The 24,180-nt window shown below is 37.2% G+C and overlaps 1 protein-coding gene across 1 annotated transcript; it reads left to right on the top strand.

Moving 5' to 3' along the window:
* Window positions 1-5,651: 5,651 nt before the first annotated feature.
* On the top strand, window positions 5,652-7,307 carry CPG12 (cuticular protein glycine-rich 12). Its single transcript, XM_028308932.1, has 2 exons — window positions 5,652-5,704; window positions 5,966-7,307. The coding sequence occupies exons 1-2, from the start codon at window positions 5,693-5,695 to the stop codon at window positions 7,019-7,021; spliced, it is 1,068 nt and encodes a 355-aa protein (XP_028164733.1). The 5' UTR covers window positions 5,652-5,692; the 3' UTR covers window positions 7,022-7,307.
* The last annotated feature ends 16,873 nt before the right edge of the window (window positions 7,308-24,180 follow it).

Genomic DNA, 24,180 nt, shown 5'->3' with positions numbered 1-24,180 from the left:
GTGTATGCCATTTGTACAGTGGCAAACAATAACGCTTATTTTACAAAACGCTTCTTTTGAATGAACGTAAATGGATATCAAATAGCTACCTATTTGATATCCATTATGATTATAAAATACTCGTAGCTCTATCTACATAGAGCTACATGTATTTTAAGTGTTCTTGTGAATATGAATAAATATTTTAGCTGTCACTCTGTCACCACATCACGAAGATTATTGTTGTAGAAGCTTGGAATTTCATTTTTTTGTGATTGTAGCTAAATGCGCTCAAAGTAAAAAGCATTTACAATTTAAAATACACAGTCATTTAAAGGCTCTGTCTTCGGGCCCAGAACTAAATTTATTTGCGAATATACGTATGTAGATTTATCAATTCAATCATTCGTAGAGTAAACAATATCGAAACATTACTACTAGCTTGAAAGATAAAAACAGCTTTCAAGTAAACGTTTATTCTCCCCAGTGTACGCCTCAGCACAGCATTACGAAAACACCGTCGTGAGCATATCGACAGAAATGATCTACATAAATATACAACGACCACGTTGCTGCCTGTTGCCCATTCGCGTTGGTTCAGAACATACAAACTCTAAGGCTGGGTTTCACCATCTTACTTTTTAACTTTGACAAACGTCAAAAATCTGTCAAACTCCATACAAAAATCACCGGTTATCGCTAAAGTACGGTCAAAGTTTGGTGGTGCAACTCAGCCTTACCCTATCGCTTTTTTATACGAAACTGACGATAAGCGGCGAATAAATGGCAAATAAATGTTGATTTCGTTAACTTTGAAGTGTTCCTTTAACACCTTTCTTACGAATACTTACATGTAAGGCAATTGATTTGAGATAAGAAGTATGTTTTGATAAAAATATTGTCGATTAAAGTAGCTTTCTTTGGACTTGGTTCTAAATACGTTGCATTAAGTTTAAACCAAAGTTGCTTTTTAGTATAACAGCAAATCGACTTGGTTTAAGAAGGACGTCATTTTTCCTCAACAATTTTAGGGACATCACAGCAATCCAGTTTTGGAAATTGAAATGGACTGTCGTATGAATAGTATGAACACATGAATTATGTGTGTTTAATTCGAATTACAATTTCGAACGGATCGGTTTTTTGCGGGACTTAGCAAACACGATGTTCGTGTCAGTGGCGGCGTAGCATAGGTTGGCACCCGGGGCGGCACCCCCCGTCCCCCCGTCATAAGTCCTAAGGCACCCCCTGGTACCCCCCAGGATGGATTTTGGAGTTAAGTACCTACCGATTCGAAGATTGAAAGACAANCCCGTATCATGACATAGACCGCAGATTTGCCATGCAGATGTGCCAGTGAGTACTAATCTGCGCGACTTCTGTCACCCCCTGATGCTTGGCACCCGGGGCGGACCGCCCCCACCGCCCCCCCCCTTACGCCGCTACTGGTTCGTGTGAATGCTAGTATTGTTAGTATTAAAAATTAATGTATACTACTAAATTTAATTTAATTTAATTTATTCATAAAAAAACGGCATTCTGTAAACAATAGTTCCTGCTCTGTATGTCTCTGTAGGAACAAGTCCTATTTATGCAGGATTAAATAAGTAGGCGCATTGCAAATACACCGGAAAACATCACTAATTTATACAAAGCCATCAAATAATTCCGAATTCTCTTCACACCTCCTAAAATGTAGACCGTGTACGTCTTTGCCTACTCTAGCCATAAAAAATTGCAAAACAAACATCAGAGCACGCGCCGGCGCAGCGAACAATGAATGAACCGAGAGGAACCGGTCACATGCGTGAGAAACATGCATTATTAGGCCCGTTTTCCACTAAAACGATGATAAAACGAGACAAGACATAATATAAGCAAGATTGGATAGTTTTGACACAACTTTGGATTCGAAGACACAACTTCTATAAAGACACGCTTCATTCTAGCCTTTTAAATCGATTTGGTTTTCAATTTGTTGAATAATTACACTTTAGTAGCTTTGAAGCCAATAAAAGGTATACAAAATACTGCACATGTAGGTACAATTAAACGCTGTTGAAACATTTTTAAACAAATAAAACTTTAAATAAAATGTTACAGGTTTAGTGTCTTTTGAAAGCTCTTAAAAAGAATGTCAACTGACTGTGATCTCAAGAACACAATTTCGTTATTCACAGGTCTCATCTTCGCACAGATTCAGTGGAAATGATTGAGCAGAGCGGAGAAGGGAAGTAAAATGTCTGCATACAAAATATGTCGCACTGAGCGGGACAGAGTAGATCAGGAACGAAAAGACCGCTCAGAAAGAGAAAAAATCTTCCCACATGTTCGCTCCGCTCCTTTAGTGGAAATGTCCTGCGCGCTATGTCGCTTGTCTCTTCACATCTCGTATCGCATCCACCTTAGTGGAAAACCGCCATTAAACAGTGCCTCTGTGTCAGCTGTGTACATTGACACAATCTCTTGTAAGCAATCAGGAACTTAATTGGGCTGTTATATTCTGATATGCAATTGTTTCTTGCGATTTAACATTTTGTTAACTTGTTATTGCATCATCAGCTGAAGAATTATTTAAACTTTAGGGAAAAAGCGATGGCATGAATTCGACGATTGTCTGACCTGGTAGTTCACATTCCAGACTACTAAGCCAAAGTTCGCGGGTTCAACCTAGAACATAAAATTAATACTACGATTTACGGCTTTTATGGTTTGTATTCCGTTCCATATTCTCGAAAAACCCACGTAAAAAGTTCTCAAAATAGATGCCTCAATATTTGGCGATTACAATTGGATTACCTTTCATTTATACTGCGTACAGTCAGCGTCAAATATTTCGTGACACCAAAAGTGGTCAAAAAGTTGACAACCTTTTTCCAATTTTAGGCCATGTATTCATTAGGCAACATTTGTTGATAAACACTGTTTATAAACTGTTCATAAACAATGTTTCATCATCTCTGTAAACAGTTTTTAAACAGTCCATAAACATTGGTGATGAAACATTGCTTATGATACATGTTGCCGTGCTCCCCGCCAAGAGTGGAGAGCAAGTGTGGACGGCCAAGTTTCAGAAACCTGTGCTTATGGCAAACTTGTTTCACACTAGTCATAAACAGTTGTATCAACAAATGTTGCCTAATGAATACATGGCTTTATTGTAACAAAGATATGTTGCGAACTTTTTGGCCACTTTGGGTGTCACGTACTATTTGACGCTGACTATACAGTAAAGGAGTCAAACTACAGATCAGGAGCTTGTATCCGAAATAATTTGGTTATGAAAGATCCTCAAGTAGTTTTTGAGTTCAAGGTAACGAACATACAAGTTCACCATACTTACAAAGACTAAAAACGGAATAAACACCTTGACCCTAACTTTATTTACACAACTTCATAACCACCCCAGCAAAATACTCTGGTATAATATGTAAAAATATTTCCTATTAAGTATTCAGTATGTATATTATTTGATGTTGAATTCACTCAAGCAACTAATTAACATTGATTGATATTCAACTTGAAATAAAAAGTGATAATTTGACATTGAAAATCAGCGAGGATCAAACTTAGAAGATTGGGCTAGTTGTTGATAATCAAAAAGTAGACAAAGATGCCTGAATTTCTTCTGTCATTTCTACTGGGTCGTATAAAAGCGCCTTTTAAAGTCGACTTGCATAAAATAAATAAGTTTTATGAGTCCTATGAGCACCAAAGCCATACGTTGTCGCTAAAATGGTGGTAGAGTTTTAATGGAATTCGTAATAATTGTTCTAAAATTGGCCTATTTATGAATATGATGTCGGTATATTTGTACAATTTTAACGACATAATGTCAATGACAAAAGAAATACACAGCTTTATAGTTAAAAAAGAATGTCGAGAATATTTTAAATCCAATGCCAAGCCTTTTACAATGAGAAGTGATGATTTATGTATTAAACAAATTGATCTAAAAACATCATTCATGGTTTGTGAACAAAATGTATTACATTTTATAAATTAGATAAACGTTGGAGCTTATTTAGACAAATTAAAAACACACGACTTGTATTTTCTTAATGAAGAAAGCGTGACTGGGGAATTTCATTTTGAATTTAATAACATATTAATATTGTTTAATGAATGAATGTGGAGAACGATGCATTATAGTTAAATTGTATTAGCACTAATTTGATTAATATTTTGTTCTTTGATAATAGACAAGAAAACAGTCTATTCCTAGATCTTAGTAACATCCTAAGCATAGAGTATGAGATCCATCTTACTTTGACTTTAACAAACGTCAAAAATCTGTCAAACGTCATACAAAAAACAGCGGTTATTGAAATAGTTACCCGTAAAATGGTGCAATCCAGCCTTAGTCTACACTTGTTACACAGCATTGACTGACTGACTTTGGACTTTGGTCAGAATCAAGAAGAATCATCAAGCAAGATTTAGCAAATACAACAACATTATAGTAAAATAGCTATTCCAAACATATCCATCACTACGATTGCACTTTGAACATGAAACACACCTTTTCAGGTGGTATTAAGTTACGTTATTTTGTAAAAGTGATAGTAATGAATTCAATCTCAATCGTCGGCGTCAGATCTCCAATTACACTACTTTCAAATATACTCTTAATTACTCGTACACTGAATACCTTATCATAGTATCGTGTTATCAAATGAGTTTACGTAATAGATTTGAATTGTAATTAATTTATTCAAATTGAAAATCTATAAGATTTCTCATTAAATGAGTTAAGTAATGAGATTAATTAATAAGGGATACGGTTGCTTTGATTGTTAATTTCTTATGGTAGTTAGGTATAACAAAACTTTAACGTTTTAAAAAAGCTTTAAATTTAACGAAATCATAATAGTCCTGCTATTTTTTTGTAATTATTTATTGAAATCAGTACATTTCACTCGATATTAAGTACTTAATTATAATAAATAAAATATAAATAGTAATACATGAATAAGTATGTTTGTGCCCAATTATCATAAATAAGTCGAAAATAGCGTTTATTATATTATGTAAAATGTTTTCAGAGGTAAAGTGATTTAACACGAAAATACACGATGTGTAATAAAAAAAGTTTAACTCATTGTAATTATTGCATTTTGTATACAAATCATAATTCCCGGCAATGACCTACATTCCAAAAGTGCTTCTACGTTTGTTGTATAAACTTATTATAATTATCTTTACCTACGATATACTAATACTTACATATATTTACGTTTTTGAAAATTTTACTAGTTCTTACAAGTACGTAATTGAATAAAGCAGACTTCAAAGTATAAAATATGTAATATTGCATTCGCTAAAGCATTTGATCACAAAATCCATTAACTCTACAAGGTATGAATACAAAACCAAAACAGTTCCCTTGATTGTTCAACCAACAATGCTAACAAAGTCCCAGTGGTAATTGGCCCAAGTCCTAGCTCGAGATGTGATCTAAAGACAGACTAGCGAGTCGCCGGACCGATCGCTGGACCGGTCTAGCCGAATCTCCAAATCGTCGGATAAGGAGCAAGCGCCGCTCGATCCGAACCCCTCTAAAGCGAAAGTGTAACATAGTCCTACTGAACGTCGCCATTTTTTTTCTTCGCTCGGCCGCTCTTACGGCATATATATAGCGAGGGCACAGACCAACACGCATCATTCGCATTCAGGAGTTCGCTGTCTTCAGTGCAACCACAAGTGCAGCATCATGAAGCCTATGGTGTGTTCATTTACCATACTAAGTGCAGTGCAGTGACAGTGTTAAAGTTAAATCCTTAAATTCTGGACTTAAAACCCCATGCCCTACTTCGGGTTACACAACAAGGAAATTGCGTGTGCTTTGTGTCGCTACTCGACCACTCATTAAATCACTCATAGTTAATTACAAAACTGATTTTAACTTCCAACTCCAATTACTGACAGTGTCCTAATTTTAAAGTTGATTGGATATGCAGAACTAAATAAATATTTTTATTCACAGCTCGTGGCCGCCAGTCTGGTGGCTATTCTGGCCTTCACTCATGCCGAGGAAGCCAAGAAAGCAGAAAAAGAAGTGGCAGTGACCGACAACAAGGAGGCGGCGACCGATGACAAGAAACACGAGAAGAGAGGACTCTTCGACATTGGACTGGGCTACGGACACGGAGGGCTCGACGGAGGCTACGGCGGTGGATTCGGCGGTGGATTCGGCGGGGGCTATGGAGGACACGAGGAACACCACAAGACCATCACGGTCGTCAAGAACGTGCCTGTCCCCTACCCCGTCGAGAAACACGTCCCCTACCCCGTAGAAAAGAAGGTCCCTGTACCAGTCAAGGTGCACGTTCCCGCTCCCTACCCTGTAGTCAAACACGTGCCCTACCCCGTCAAGGAGATCGTCAAAGTACCCGTCCACGTACCCCAACCCTACCCCGTCGAGAAAAAGGTCCCCTACCCCGTCCATGTGCCCGTCGACAGGCCCGTCCCCGTCAAGGTATACGTGCCCCAGCCCTACCCCGTTGAGAAACACGTGCCTGTCCCCGTCAAGGTCCCAGTGCCCGCTCCTTACCCAGTAGAGAAGAAGGTGCCCTACCCCGTCAAGGTGCCCGTCCATGTGCCCGCTCCCTACCCAGTCATCAAGGAGGTGCCTTACCCCGTGAAGGTCCCCGTCGACAGGCCCTACCCCGTCCATGTCCCCAAGCCCGTGCCTTACCCAGTCGAGAAGCCCGTGCCTTACCCCGTAGAAAAGCCAGTGCCCTACCCCGTCAAGGTCCCCGTCGACCGTCCTTACCCCGTGCACGTTGAGAAGCCTGTGCCTTACCCCGTCAAAGTCCCCGTGCCCGCTCCCTACCCCGTTGAGAAGCACATCCCCTACCCCGTCGAGAAGCACGTGCCTTACCCCGTGAAGGTCCCCGTCGACAGGCCCTACCCCGTCCACATCGAGAAGCACGTCCCCTACCCGGTCGAGAAGCCCGTGCCTTACCCAGTCAAGGTCCCCGTCCCAGTCGTAGTCGGTCATGAACACGGACACGAGTATGGTCATCATGGTAGCTACTAGAGGCTGCAGGAAGCAGTAATCTGAATGTGATATATAAATGTAAGCTTAGCACTAATTCGAACGTGGGGCAAGAGACACGCCACCAAAGGCGGTAGTGGTCACACCAACCAGACACCTGGGCGGTCGTGCCTCTTACCCCATGGAGACGCACTGATAAAATACTCCTTATAAATAGTCCTTTTTTGTTGTGACTCTTTAAGCTTCGTCTGAACGTTATGTTTGAGTTTATGTACCTGTTATTTTAAGTTACATTGAAATTTTGTTTCTCTCTGAATTTTGTACGAAATGATGATGTAAAATAAAATTTGGCTATGCCAAAAATTAATAATAAGTGGTCTTTTCCTCTATTGTTTTCGGCGTTATTATACGCATCGTGGGCATTTACGAAATGTGTAATAAAGCGACCTAGATCTACATAGCATCGTACCTGCATAGTATTGCGCAACGCAAGTATATTTTCATTCCTGACAATCAACACGTTGTAAACGATCTCACTTTCGTAATATAGTCATGTTTAAATTGTTGTGGGCACATGGAAGGCATTATCTCACACATTTGCATCGATTATGCGTATTACGCTACAATTTTCTAACTAAACCAATAGGTTCTGGTTGCAAAACGCGTCTCGCGGCTAGGAAAGCTGCGATAATCGACTGTGCTACATTTGCCTGTTTGTCCTTAAAGATAAAACAAGTAATGTTCAACAAAAAGTTAGTAAATGATACTGGACATGTTTGCAGGCATAAACTTTATAGGCAGCCTAACGATCCATCAGTGGGACGGCCCGCGCTGTGTCGTTACAAAACTGGCATTATTAGAAGCCAGTAATTTTGTCCGTTTGCAACAGGGACCGGGGTGGTACCCATGACTTCTTAGCGGTCGTTGCGAAAATGCAAACTAAGGTTGTTAAGAGCATTCGGATATGAATCATTAGCGTCGCCTTCGGTTACCAACGTGTTCATTCGAAAATTTTAGTCTTTAATCAATTGAGTGTAACACATTATATTCACTTTTTTTGTTTTACTAATTTTAAACAGCATACTTCAATTACATTGATTGTTTAATAAGTTACGAAATACAGTTATATCAACGATTTGATCGTAATACTGGAGTGCAATTATTTTAGGAAATTAAAACACTTATGCTGGTCATGTAACCTCTTTTTTATTCACTACACAATACTGGGCATGTACATAATTGCATTCAAATAGAGGTTTCGGATATATCCGAGAATTATTTCCATTGGTTTCGGATATCAGATTCAGCACATCATTAGGTATGTCGCGTTTTACATAACTTTTGTTCTAGCCGGTTGCCGCAAAGCAATGGCCGCAATGATTGAGTAGGAACATGTTTGACGATGATTAATTTGAGCGCTGGAGCGAACAAGTGATTTGTAAACATTTCACAAGTTCCAGTACCTCAACTTACCATAATATGGTATTAATTTCAAGTAATATTTGAATACCAAGAAACCAGATGATGTGAAACCCACAAACTCGTTCTTTTAGGTCCAGAACAGACGGTGAAACGCAACTGCAACGAAACTGCAACTGCTAGTTACTTTTGAGTTGCATCTAAGTTTCTGCCATAGCGTCCGTTGAGAGACCACACATGACGCGACCAGTTTCAAACTTTCAGATTCAGTTTCATTCATAAGAATCATCAGAAAGTTGCAGTTTCGTCGCAGTTGCGTTTCACCGTCTGTTCTGGGCCTTAGTCGTGAGGTTTCAGCAGAGTTTTACTCTTCCCTTGAAATTCCCGTAAGAGGCGACTAAGGGAGAAATGTTAGAACATTAGGATTCCCCACACTTCAACACATCTGGCCAACGAGGGGATTGTAGAGTCGTGTTCCTGCAGTGGATACTAAATAACCTGATGGCGATGATGGTGACAACTGAATACGTCAACATATCATGTTGATAGTGCTTTGGCTTGAAATACCTAAGATCACTACCATAATTTTCTAGCAAGTATAGAGTAAAAGTGGGCAGGCCTCCTACTAGGTGGACCGACGATCTGGTAAAGGTCGCGGGAAGAGCCTGGATGCGGGCAGCGCAGGACCGTTCATTGTGGAAAACCTTGGGGGAGGCCTTTGTCCAGCAGTGGACGTCATTTGGCTGAAAAAAGAAAGAGGAGTAAAAATAGGTCTTATTTACTCATGAAGAAACAGAGCTTGAGAAATAGGCCGCCTAGTTAAACTGACAGTTACATAAAAAATGTCGCGCACTGATGATGTTTTAGAAAATGCACCTATGATGTTGCAAACATTACGATTACCCAAAATATGTACAAAGCACAGCATCTAAATACAATAACTCAAAAAGGTGACTGACTGACATAGTGATCTATCAACGCACAGCCCAAACCACTGGACGGATCGGGCTGAAATTTGGCATGCAGGTAGATGTTATGACGTAAGCATTCGCTAAGAAAGGATTTTACGAAACTCCACCTCTTAGGGGGTAAATCGGGATCCACAGGTACGAAGTCGCGGGCGGCCGCTAGTTATAGTATAAGTTTTATTACAAATGATCTTGTGAGTAACTAAAGCTTCATTTGTCTGCACTATTTATAGTATAACCATAAAATCAACAAAAGATAAAGTACCATGATGACTTAGTTTCCGAGAGGTCATTATGTGGGTCAGCAGTATTACGTATGTAGGGTTTACGGGTATATCGTGTTTGAGATCAACACTGAGGCAAGCGTGGACATTTTACCGAATTGTTCATTGTTATATTTACTTCACTTTTATCATAGAAAGCGAGGTATTTAAAAGGTAGTAAATGTTACAAGAATTACTAGAATTATAACATGATGAAATTTTGCAGTACAAGTCAGGTATTTCACTACAATCGCACCTGATGTCAAGTGAGATGTTTTAGGTGCTTTTGGTAAGTCGGGAAATTCTTTGTGCATACCCACTGGAAACTGGAGACAACCAGTGGGTTATATGGGACTCTCTCCCCGCTAGAAGAGCGGGGTCTTCCCACTAAAACCTGATGGTGCAACTCAGCCTTAGAGTTGAGCTTTTCTATGATCTTTTTGCGCAATAAATCTATCTACCTACATATTATTGTTTGTTACTTAAAAGTAAACCTAGTTATAAATAGCCACACAATGTGAAATGTGTCATCATACAACGAACTAGTTGTCTATTTAAAGTGATGTTTATGTCTGTGTTGGCATTATCGAAAATGTCTATATCTATTAATAGATTCCTATTTCGACAACGTGAATGCCAATTCTAGCCTTTATTGAACTTGACTAGAAGTTTAAATAGCAATGAACGCATTATGGCGTGACGGCTTAGTAGCATAGCATTCTTCTTTGAAAGCAATGGGTGCCAGGCTTGATTCCTGGATGTTGTTTTTTTAGGTTGGTACGTGTACGAGTATACGGGCAGATAACCGCAGAATGTACCTTGTGATTATACGATGTAAGCATTTCTCAGTTTGTTGAATCTATACTAATGTTATAGAGCTTAAGAGATTGTTGATTTGAATTTATTTTGTGTTGGATAGCCCTTTTATCGAGGAAGGCTTTAGGCTATATAACATCACCCTACAGCCAATAGGGGCTGAGCAGTAAAATAAAATGTTACAAAAACGGAAAATATTATTCAAACGTACGAAGTTGTGGGCACAACTACTAGTACTTTAAATCAAATCAAATCACTTTATTTGATTAAATGTCAAAGAATATAAGTAAAAATTATGTCGAAGAATATGGAAAAAGCACAAACACATTTACCATCATTGGCATACAAATATATTTTTTAAAGAAATGTTAATACTAATTATGTTTAATGTGTGATCTAAATAGTTTTATTTTTATACTTTATATTATAGCGAATGGCATTTCATAACACCGCATCTTTAAACCTCAAGGACTCTATATAAATACAATCGCGTACTTTTTAAAGGCAATATGTTGGATTTCGCAATGCAATTGGAAACGGATGGGTTATAAAATAAAGCTTCCTTTTAATGACGTTTTAATTATTTAAGCGGTTTATAATTATTATATGATTGTAATAGATAGGCTATTAAAGTGTAGATAAAATTTACCTGTTTTTAGTATACACTAGCTGTGCCCGCGACTTCGTGCGCAACATTTTTCTTTACTGCTCCGGCCCTATTGGCTGTAGTATGATGTTTTATATCCTAAAGCCATCCTTATTGATAAATGGGCTATCCAACACAAACATTTTCAAATTTTTTTCAAATCGGACCAGTAGTTCCTGAAATTAGCGCGTTCAATCAAACAAACAAACTCTTTAGCTTTATAAATATTAGTATAGATTAACTGAAACCAAAATACTGAACTTTGTCTCTAGAGACACTATTCTAGTAGATATTAGTTCCACTATGTGCATGCTCTAGATATTATATTACAATACAAGCGTGGAATATTGCACAGCAGTTCAGAGATCACAATTAAAGAAAGGTACATGTCAAAGCTAATATCCTACTAATATTATAAATGCGAAAGTTTGGATGTCTGGATGTTTGTTACTCTTTCACGCAAAAACTACTGCATGGATTTAAATGAAAGTTTACAGTATTATTGTTTATAGTCCAGAATAACATATAGGCTATAATTTATGACGATATATTGTGACAAACGAAATTTCACGCGGGTGAAGCCGAGGGCAAAAGCTAGTAGGTACTAACATATGTAGGTACTTTTTATTGACTTTTTGTCATATAAATTGATTGATTAGCAAGAAAGAGACGATGGTTGGAGACTTTGAAGGTCGCTAGACTTCTAATTAAAATACGTCCGTCCGTATATACAATTTGGAGATTTGGATACGCCATTTTATATAAAAATACTTGTAATTCAACAACTATGAAATAATAGTTAGATATGCAGACGTTCTATGACATGAAAAAAACATTTTGTTATAGCAAAAAGAAGTAAGATGGACTCAGCCATAGAGATTATACATCAGGTGAGATGCAAGCCAAGAGTTTCTTCTTTATGATTAGGAAAATATTGGTTGACGCCCCCAAACTTTGTGATCGGTGCAGTTGCGGGTTTGCATCCCGTCGGTGACTTTTATGTGTTATATTAAAGTACGAGTATGTTTTGTATTCATAAAATATGGTGCCTTAAAAACTAAGCAGACTGAGAAAGATAGTTAGAGTGGAAAATAAACATGTGGGTTACGTTATGACCATCATTTTACTATTAAGTCTTTAGTACTCAATTATTTTATTTAATATTAAATTATTGTACGATACCACCTACATCATACAAAGAACAAACGTAGTTGACGTAGTGTAAGTTTTCTTAACTTTATTCAGCACGGATTACACACCAGAATTTGTGCATAATCATTCTACGAAGAACGTTGCTACACCGCGATGATTCAGTGCAAAATTAAATGCCATTGGTTTATTAACATAAATATTGTTAAGCTTCTTCATGGCTCTCGTTTCGCAAAACGACAATGTTTTTCTATACTTTAGTCTAGATTTAGTGGGCATTGCAAGAGCTAGAGGGTTTTTACGAGCTATGTAGAGTCTAGAAAGAGACAAGTTTGTTGGATATTACATCCATCTACAAAACTGCAATGGGCTCGCTCAGTCTTCGTTCTATGATTGAGTGGGTTGTAAAATATAAAATAATTATAAGGCTTTAGATATTATGAGCCGTCATAAAAAACACTGACGCATCATTGGAACCAATATCTTTTATTCTAGTATGATCAAGACTTATTTCATTAAATATAGAATGAAGGGGGTTATTTAAGTGACTGACAATATGCTAAACTTGACTGGGAACCACTTAAACCTTTTTGACCCAACTGCGGTTTAAACCCAGGATCTCTGGATTCTTACTCTTCAACCACAAACAACGGAAGCACCATACTATAAACGTGACTAATTTCCATATAACGAGGCCGAAGGTAGTTATCAAACCAATTTATCTATTCATGAATCTCTACTCATAAATATGTGGAGTGGACCATTCTCACTCTTCCGATGTGGATGTCATAAGAGACTTACGCCCGTATTCACAAACATTACTATGAGGTCTCACAGTGCGCGTGGACGCACAGGGTGACACACGAACCAATCACAGAGCTCTATTCAATGCTGTGCGTTCGATTTGCTGCTTCGCTTAAGCAAGCATCGTTTGTGATACAGGCATAAGGGACAGGAATGCAATATCAGGCCTCCCAACTCGTCTGATCAGTATGAGGACTGTAGACCATATCCTGCTTTTCCTCTGGTAAATGAAGAGTATCGTGAATGATGTTGATGATGAAAAAATTTCTGCAATGTTGTACATCTAAATATAATATAACTCAATGGTGACTGACTGACATAGTGATCTATCAACGCACAGCCTAAACCACTGGACGGGTCGGGCTCTTTCGGGTTTTAATTAGTCCGTCAGTTAACTTATCAAAAAATACTCTACACGTATTTTTCACTTTTTCAAACTAATGAAAATTTAAAGAGATAAAGCGCGCCAAAGTTCATAAGAAGAGGCCCGTGACGTCAATGAGTGCATAAAAGGGCCGCACTTTGTGACGTCGCGCGGAATTTCAACGCACCATAACTATGTAATTATTTGTTAGATTGACAAATAAAAATATAGGTGTCCAATATTTTTTGATATTAAACATGACGGACTAAAAAAATTTTTTTAGGAAACTAGCCTATTTGGCATGCAGGTAGATGTTATGACGTAGGCATCCGCTAAGAAAGGATTTTACGAAACTCCACCCCTAACGGGGGTAAAACGGGATCCACGCGTACGGAGTTTAGAGAATAATACGGAATTTAGAGCCCAAAAGAAATGTGTGAGAGCTATAAAAACTCTAAAAAGAATGGACAGCTGCCTACCACATTTTATAGAACTAAAAATATTGACAGTACCATCCCTCTACATTTTTGAAACTGCAATGTTTGTTAAGAGAAATCCACACTTGTTTCCCACAATATCCTTTGGGCAATTGAAAAAGAGTAGACGTCATGGTCACATTTTAAGTGCACCTGTCTCAAAAACTGCTTTAAAACAAAAAAGCTTCTTTAGTATGGCTCCAAAAATTTACAATAAATTACCACAGACACTAAAAGACACAAATATTCAGATATTTCGCAAGCAGCTGNAATTATTTTTATTTTATTTACGACCTTCGACCAGTTGGACACTTTAGATATCTTCTTGTAATAGTGTCAAACTGTCAATATCTTTTTAGCTTTTAACGCAAATCTAGTCTTCAAAGCAGTTTAATCGATTTATTTTATTTTCAAAATCGATATTTTATTGTCTATGATGGCCGCAGGAACATCACTATACATGGACTCCCAGCAATAAAGTACGGTAATGCCTCGTACAGATTTTATCGGCAAAAATTATGGAACTTGATAGGTTTTAGACCATGCCACGCACCAAAACGTCCGGAAGTTGTAATAGTATTATAGAATAAACGTTAAAAGACTTATTTATTTAATTTTTCAATGCTTAAGTGTCCATTAGAATGAAAGGGTGCTTAATGTATTAAAAAAAATAGAAAATAATTATGATGGGTTAATGTTTTTGGGCGGTTTTTTAGGCGGTTTCTGACAATGTCCTTTAGTTTGTATAAAAATTATAAAATAAAACAATGATATCAAATTTCTGACTTCACCATGGGCTAGTGTCGGCTTATAAATCCATTTACCTAACACCCTGTATAAGTACCTATTTGATGATCCGTTAATCAGCCCGACAAGTGATGTCGGATATGACCGTTATAGGTAACTAAGACATACGAGTAAGTAGTAAAAACCAACTTCAAGGCCAAACCATATCTTCTGTTAGCAACATCCTTTGAAATTATTATACTCGTAATATCTACCGCGACTTGCTAAATAAATTAACATGACATTAAAAATACATGAATTATTATCAGACTGTTATCGCAATATTTCTCTTTTGCTAATTGCAAAAAGTACCCCATGGATGTAGCAGTAATCCCAGTAAGACCATGCGACGCCCTTAATCTGCATCAATAAAAGAATTGGGCATAGCAGGCTAAGATCCAGTAAGCTTATTGAATGCAAAACGTCTCTTGTTTTCAACTTCGGTATAGTTTTAAAAGTAGGTCAGCTGTTTGAACTGTTTAAAAAAATACTTATGAACTTGGTCAAAGTAGTTTTCTTTCAATACTGAACCGGAAAAAGTATTTTATCCGGTTACTTCATTCTTCATAAGAACGCTGTTTTTAAGAAACTTGTTTTGTCTTCAGCAATATAACTGTCAGTCAATAATAATTATGCAAAAGAAAAGTATGTAGAGCAGAATCCTTTAAATTAATAATAAAAAAAAATTTAAAAGGTCTTTCAGTGATCTTTCTTCATTTTGATTAAACTTTAACGAAGATTGATTCATGTGAGCTGCCATTTTTGTGAACAATAAAAACATGATACCTCTAAAGTTATGCTACATTTTTGTTGAAATTCAAATATGTATTTACTTATTAAAAAAAAGTACACATAAAGTTCTAAAAAGCTAAATGAATATTTTACCAGCGGTGCTACTGTATCTTATTACGTCACGCCACAAGTTCGATAGCCTCGCTTTTTATCATCACGCGTAATCCCGATCCGGGTCCGGGATTAGCTCCCGGACCGGCTCGCCGGAGCGATGTCAAAACGTAATCTAGTCGCTGACACTTGCAAATGGGATGCATCAGTCGCTGCACTGCTAGGGACGTTGAAAGTCGACACTTTTGTCGATGTTTATATTGTTAATGTTTTTGGGATTGTAAAAGCCTAGTAAGCAACATAAAAGTTTAAGAGCCTTATTACAAAAAAGTTAAACCCGAGACGAACTCTGGCTTAAAATGACATTTCCATACAAAATGTCAATTCAAACCAGGGTTCAAACTGAGACTAACTTTTTGTAATAAGGGGGTGAATATTTGGAAAATTGAAGGTTGAAATTGTATGTGAAGTCGAATACTACATGTCTCGATCTTAGAAATAAAGTTAAAACGTTATTATTACTAGAACTAGAAAGGAAGATTTAGATATACGAGTATAACCTATAAAACAAAGTGCAGAATCCAATACTTCTTTAAGATGATTACTATTTAACTAGTGTTATAAAAGCTTTATTAAAAATCCATTCAATTATTGTATAAAATTTTATACAAGTAGCATCAGAAATATCGATACATTTCAGAACTCTACGCAAAACAACACGACGCATTTCTTAATGCGTCTTTCTTACATACAAATAAAGTTCAAATTCCTTGGAGCTAAGACTCTGTCCTTTAGATAGGACTTGGATTACAGGAGGACAATATAAAAGGATGTTAATTGGTGTAGCAGAGGCGTACCTAATTGACTTGTTGCCAGACAATGCTGCAACGTTGTCGCCTGTGGCCTAGGTCTTAGGTAATTACCGTGTTGTCAAGGCTAAAATAAGGCTAGGAATAGATTTTAACACTGCTTATCTGAATACTACCTACTAGTAAGCAGCCTCACAGTTTACGTTAGGTGTGCTCGCTAGCAACTACGTAAAAATGACATTTAGGCTGGTTTTAGTATCGCGCTGACGCACGTTGACCGTCGGCGCTGACAGCCAAAATGTATGAAGCGTCGGCGCCGAGTGGTCAGCGTCACTCAAGAACGTTTCCTTCAATTACATACAAATATTGATCTGTCAGCGCCGACGATCAGCGAGCGGTCAGCGTGATTCTAAAACCCGCCTAAGTGAATACTTTCAAGAACTAAAATCTTCACAGATTTTTTTGACTCTAGCTCGCTAGCGAGCACACCTAACGTGAACTCATGGTAAGCACACTGCTCGATAATGGGTTGCGTAAAGCCAAATCTAATTTATTACGTTTTCCTTCTTGAGTCGGTTTTTTATAGTTAGGTAAGCGCCGTGATTGATTCTAATTAATTGACTCTTTAGAGGGCTTTTTTCTTTAATTAAAACTTTCAGTTTTGCCTTGTCTGTGACCCAAATAAATAATTGATGAGTAGCTACAAGTATTTGTGTCAATATTTTTCTTTTGTTTTCTATTACGTAATTTTTTTTCAAAGTTAATTTCAATTTATGATCGCTAAAGTTATTGCGCCTTAATTTATCCCATATGCCCTCTATTTGAGCTCTTCTGAAAATAATTATTTCTAGTTAGAACACTGAAATAAACCCCAGACATTAACCGAATCATGAAAAATCAAATCGCAAAACATAAAACAAACATCAAAAGAAAATAAATTGTACAAATAAGCGTAAAAAGTTGAAAAGTGTGCGCCTGAACAAAGCAGTTAAACTTGAAATAACTTACGAGTGATAGACCAGCCCACGGTAACAATTTCCGTCGGAATCTCAAAATATGTATTATATTATTTTTCGTATTTACTCAATAGGGGGTTAGGTTCTGTATGCTAAAGAAAAATCCCTTGTTCAAAATGTCAAAATACTTACTTTCTGCCTATTTGCACTTACAGTCAGAAATCTGGATGTTTATCATTAATTCACTTTATATCAATGTTCTTTGCTTTATAGAGCCATAACAGTGTCGAATAATATCTACCCCAAAATAAGCGTTAAAGTGAACACACACGCCCATAAACGAAATGGCAAACAAACCCGTAATTTACGATTAACCCCCAATTTCACCGTAAATATAAGCCGGGATGTTTCGTGTAATGATGTGATCATAAACGCGTTTACAATGCTGCCTGTTTTAAGTTACGAACCCACGTACTCGTATATTCCTATTGTTAATACTAACCCTGGGTTGCACCATCTTACTTTAATACTTTCTGTCAAACTCTTTACAAAAACACCGGTTGTAGTTATAGTTACGGTTAAAGCTAAGAAATACAGAAAAAATGATGGCAAAATCGCCATAAGCTATGATGTTAAAAACATCTGAAACTGATGATAGGTATATAACATGAGAGGTAATTAATCTTTGCCAAATTCAAATGAAAATCCCGATTTAATTCATGAATATTCTTTGCAATACGGAAACAAAAAAAAAAACAAAAAAAATAATTTTATAAAATTAAGCAGCAATTTTTTACAAGCTTTCTTTAACTTCTTCTTCTTCGTTTAATAAATGTGAATTTAGAGAGAATTTTGATGATTTTCTATGGTTCACACAGTCATCAATAAAAAAGCCCTCAACCCATCCCCAAAGTTGACTAGCAAACTATAGCACTCATGGTGCCCATGTTAATTAAAGTTATCTTATTAAACCGGCACAAAAACGGCGCGTGACGCGGGTCCATTCAGGGTTAGCGTTCAACTTTTGTAACCAAGGCCATTAGTGACCCTTGGGCGGATTGGTTTTGGTATTTATGTGTAGTACGGGCGCATGGTTACGTGTATTTGGACTACAATGTTGCTAGTTTATTTGAGACTACGACTAAGTCTAGGCCTCATGCTTACTTGTATCTATCTAAGGCGATGATGCGAACACATTTTACCTTATGGTGGACTACATGTTTTTGACTGTGGGGAGCACGATAAAGAAGACATAATTTAAGTGAATTTTAACCAAAACTCGAAGTAATTTTAGTAGTAGGTATACATTTTACAAGTAGCTGATTAGAAACACTGGAAAAACCTCTGTGCAAACTAACATTCCTAAAACTCACTGCTTGTCTCACTATTTTTTTAAATAATTGATCCAATGTAACAAATCAGAAATCAAGTAGATGTTTAGAGTTATTACATTTAATAGCGCAAGTACAATAATAATTTTAATGTTTTTCCAATAATTGTTATCATAAAATTTTCAATAAAATTTATGTACACTAACTTTCAAACCAAACCACGTATCGGTTTAGGCGGCTGATAAATGACACCGTCGAATTAATCGGGGCCGTAATTGTGGCTTATTGCTAAAGGGTGATTATGCTAATGCGCTGTCAATACTCGGCTGTTTTAATCACTTGTCAGCGGTTTTTGGTTATGGTTTGTGTCTAAATGGCCTTTAGAGGCCAAGTACATTGACATCAGTTATTATTAAAACACTGGGAATAAGAGCTTTATAATACATACTGAATCGAGTCCACAGCTTTTCTGTTGTTCATAAGTGCCAAAATTGAATAAAAATTTTTGATTTGATTTGATTACAGACCCCAATTCTTATTTAATATTAGTTCTATGCCTATACATTTATTTAAAATGTAAAGGTGACTGAGTTTCTCTCGCTACTTTTCAGCACCATCTGATGTGTAGTTGAAGGTAGTAGGGCAAGCTATTTTGGGACGTGTATAAGGTCCCTGAAAACATACTAATAAATAAATCGAAAATAAATCACGTTTAGAAATCACTCAGATAATTGGATTACTTACTCTTACATACATAATCTACGAGTATATGATGAAAGTTCAATCAAATGTTTTGTTTTCCTTCCACTAAATCATCGAATATTATGTACTACCAAATCAAAAGCTACGTTGATAAATGTACCACTCAAGATATATTTCACAACACAAATAACTTTCTTTTTCTTAGTCATATTAGCGAAAAAACAAAGTAAAAAACACTGATGGCGAGGAATTTCATACATTATTCAGGCAAAGGATTTATTTTGGAGGGTCAGGTTGGTACTAGCAATTACTTAAGTAATTAATTGGGTTTTCTGTTGAATCGTAACATCAGCATACTTTTTGCTTAATGAAGCGAATGGTGGGAGGACTTTTATTAGGGTTGCCGCATGTTGATCCTTTATATTAATCAGCTTGAGTTATTGTGAAATCAGAAGATTGAAAAAATCCATTAAACATTAAACAAAAGTCATACGTCCGCCTCCAGTGGCGATTTTGTATGTGGGTTTTTTAGGCAACATACTAGTTATATCTCATCATTTTGTCCAAGCGGAATTAAACCTTTAAACAAGATGGACCATGGCAAAATAATATATTGTAGAGTGCGTGGCAAACATACAGAGACTATGAAAACTGTACTCTCTGAAAAAATAATCTGAACTTGCTTCAGACAATCGGTTAAAATCACAACAATTGTTAACTTTACCCAGTGGCACCCCTAAAACAAAACATGAAAGTCCAATCCTGTAATGAGCGGGTCTCGTTCTGTTTTCCAGCGCTTTAGCAAAATAAGATCATTCGGCCACCCGACACCCGAGCTTCCCGGCCCGATGCCGTTCTTACATGGACTTCTACTAATCGATTCTGCTCGATTCTTTCCGTGTACTCGAGTAGTATTGTGGGGTTTAGTGTCTATTAGGCTCTACAACTGTTTTGTTTCATTAATGGTTTTAAGTTTCGGTCTTGGGAAATAGTTTTGCTGAGATGACAAGATAAAGTTTTGACGATGCAAATTTTTGGTTGTGGTCTAGTAGGACTTTGTGTGGGGTTAAGGGATACTTTGTCGAGCAGTGGAAGGGATACTATAACATTACATCTTTTATTAAAATTTAGTGTTAAGACATATTATTTTCTGCGTGCAATGGCCTCATTAAGCTTACAGAAAGTAAAGAGCCTCGTCATTATTATAACCATACTTAATTACCACTGACTGGTGTTCGAGCCTCCTTTTTTCATATTCACTGGAAACCTACTCACCTCATTTGGTTCATCGTCAGTGAAATTTCGCATCGTTATTATTTCCATAATAACCTCCCAACTCTTGTCACCGCATCTATTTATTGAATAAGTAGTTAAAATCCAGGGAAATCTGGACATATTTAGCGAAATTTTTCATAATTACATATTATTTTGGTATAATTATGTTCCAAATCTTGTCGCCGCTGCAATTATTGGGTAAAAAGAGTAAGTAGTTAAAGCCCGACAACTAATTTGGCGTGTAATTAGGGCGGTGCGCCCGCCCCGGCCGCGGAATAAATTGGCGACTCGGACGGATGCACGGGGCATGAAATTAACAAGGCTGCGATGACAGTTGACTTGCTGTTGCGAAACAAACGACAGTTGAGAATGTTCAGAGTTTATTTCCTAGCGTAGCGTGTTTCAACAAGTGGCCATATTTTAGAAATCAGGTAGACAAGGTGCCTACGTAATGTTTGTCCTTTTTTGCATAAACATAAACAAGTATGTATTATGTAATGTTAGTGACCATGAAAGATTAAAAGGCTTATTCCTCTATTCCCCGTTGAAAATCCCCGTCAACGGGGATCAGTGAATAAAAAGTTCATTAATCCTCGTTATATTAGGATTTTATTTTCATTTTATAAGTTACAATTGGCGTTAACGGGGAATAGTGAACAAAAAGTTACTGTTCCCCGTTGACGGGGATTGTCAACGGGGAATAGTGGAATAAGCCGATTAAAACACGATAATGTGTAAATTGTTGCATCGACAACTTTACATCGAAACCTTCATAGTGCGATGGTTTGTTTCTGCGACAGTTTTTTAATCAAAGTTTCTAAACATTCTACATTACTCTTATCTGGGGGCACGGCAGTGCCCCCGCCAAGTCGAGCGCGAAGCAAACACTGCCGTACCATCCTTTACTGGAACCATTTCGCCGCATTTTCAGGCCCCTGTTTGAGAACCTCTGGATAAGACCACAACGCAGAAATTTTCGTCATCTAGTAAGCTATAATCACATACTTAAAATCCAAAATTTCAAGTCTGTAGGTCATATAGTTCCGAAGTTAAGCGAAAGCAAAGTTTCGCATTTACGACACTCACTCACTCACTGATGATCATCAAAATAGAACTAGTACTTCCCATTAACTCAGAGAGCTGAAATTTGGTATAGAGTTAGGGTTTAATGGCCACATAAAGGGAAAACTATAAAAACTAGGAAAATCGAAGATTTGGAGTAACACCACATTCATAATCAATACTACTCAATACTACTCGTGGTGTTCGCATGTATCGCTCACCGCTAGATGGCGCTAGCACTAGCAAGCGGTGTCCAGATTTTTTTCCTTTCTAGAGTCCCTCAATAATACTTATGTATGATTATCTTAATAAAGATTGTTCAACGGCCAAGTCACACAACATTAACTATAATAATAAAGAAATGGCAGTAAGGAACCATAGACTTGGCACGACTTTGTCTAGATTTCATTACTTTTTAGAGATAAACAAGCAGCTCCATCGAGACTTGGCTAGTTTTTTACAGAATGTTTTTGGTGGGATTAATTTATACTTCGATACTTTGTTTCTTCATCTTATGTTTGTCGTGTGTAGGTGTCCAAAAAGCAAAATAAATCCACCTTCCATCTCGTGGTACGTAACTCTATTCTTACGTGAGTACCTAGATAACTTGCCAACTCTGCTCGTTTGCCTCCTATCACATAAAAAAAAAGAAAAAAAGAAAAAAAAAAACTCCATTTTTGAAATGAGTTAGTGACCCTTCAAACACAAAGTTCCAGAAACCTTGTTGAGGTGTTGTAGCCAAAAACGAAAAACCATTTTTCACTCGAACAGAAAATCTAACGGAAAACAAAAGAAAACTTCGTTCCAGTTTTCATAATCCGGAATGTTGAAGCTTTGAAGTATAACCCCCAGTTTTAATTATGGAGGTTTCGTTTGAACCGAAACAATAATTCCCTTAACGAATGCGCTTTGGCCGAAGTTGGCGAAAGCCAGGTGAGCCAACTTGCGGTTTCGCCGGTTATAATGCGTAGCTGGAAACGCGGGGATTGTTTTGTCGAAATTTAAAGTTTTGGTGTAGCTCTTTAACATTATGCTCGTAATAAAAATATTTGATCCACAATGACCAACATAGATAGAGCTTTGGTGATGACTTTATATTAAGAACTGGTTTTGTAAGTTATATTTAAAAACTTTCTTAACTTTTGTAAAATTATCGGCCCTATTCGTCTTGCCAGCGTGGACCATATCATTCAATTGCCTCAGGTACATTACAGAGGGTCGTGCTCCTGCAATGGGAGACTAATAATGACCTGGTGATGTTCTAAAAACGCTCTAATACAAGCACCATCTGAGAATTGCAAATACATATTGTAAAAACAGCTCCCAATTAAGACCTAGGCATTATTCCTCTGAGAAATCATTTAAGTTTGTTTTATGACGAAGTGGTTAATTAGCTTGACCTTACAAAAGGCAAAGCGGAATATTTTAAACTCCATCTTGCTATCTCCGCAGACCAAACCATAAAGCGTAGACAGTGACTACAGCTCAAAATGATAAGCAATCTTACGAATACGTTTTCTGCAGGACGTCAGCCATGCGTTTGCAATATGGCGCACTAACTGTTAGAATTTGTCATTTTTATTTCAACGCAGTATCATACATCTGTGCGGTCATGCAAACGGACGACAAATGTCCGATTCAAACCGTATAATTTGAAGGATACGTCAGTTTAGATTTCTGGAATAAGTAGGTATGTAACTTAACAATTTAAACGAACAAAATAGTTTAGGATACGGCTTAGAAGCCCTGTAAGTAAGTACATCGGGGTTTTGTCTTAAAAACTAATTTTAAGATCTTAAAGTCCTAGCAATGCTCAAAGGTCCTTTGCAATAAATTAAGGTTTATCTACTCTTTACACAAATACGTATACGGTGTGTAATAAAACAATAGGTGCCAAAGTCATAAACTGAGTTATCTGTTCTACTTTACCTGCACTTGCAACGCAAGGGATCCGCAATAAATATTACTTTGCCACTCAACTCTGCCTAGTAAAGGCGAAATTAATTAGAATATTCGCATTTCGAAATAAGGGGACAGATAGCGGAGTAACGGCGTTGAACAAAATTTCCATTACGACGCACAGTGGTCCGTGGAGAAGTGCTGATGGGACAAAATTTGCGCGACCCGGCTATTAACGTGACGTGAAACATGGCAGTAAGAAGACATTACAATTTGGGCCATGAAATTACTTGAAAGTATTATGTATGTACTTATTACTTTAGTAACGTAGCACGTAGAACTGATGGCCGATGGTGCAGCCCTTGCTGCCTTTTCAGAACCTTTTCCGTGGTCCAGGCCGGTTACCATAAAATGATGATGATTAGGTACATTATTATGTATAATACCTATTATTACTTATAATACCTATTAACTGCATAGAGCAAAGTGACACTGATAAAAAATTAAGTTGAATTAAATAAGTCGTTTCTTAAGGATGTAACATGGTAAATTATGTATTTAATTAAAGGCTCAAAGTGAAATAAATGCGTTCATTGTTTTCCTCAAGCATCAAGTTGGATGAACCACTGTGCG

Source organism: Ostrinia furnacalis, unplaced genomic scaffold (genome assembly GCF_004193835.3).
Source record: "Ostrinia furnacalis isolate ACB-3 unplaced genomic scaffold, ASM419383v2 OfSCF2568, whole genome shotgun sequence".
NCBI lineage: Eukaryota > Metazoa > Arthropoda > Insecta > Lepidoptera > Crambidae > Ostrinia > Ostrinia furnacalis.
Note: the sequence above shows the minus strand (reverse complement) of the source record. Positions and strands in the feature narration are given on the sequence as shown.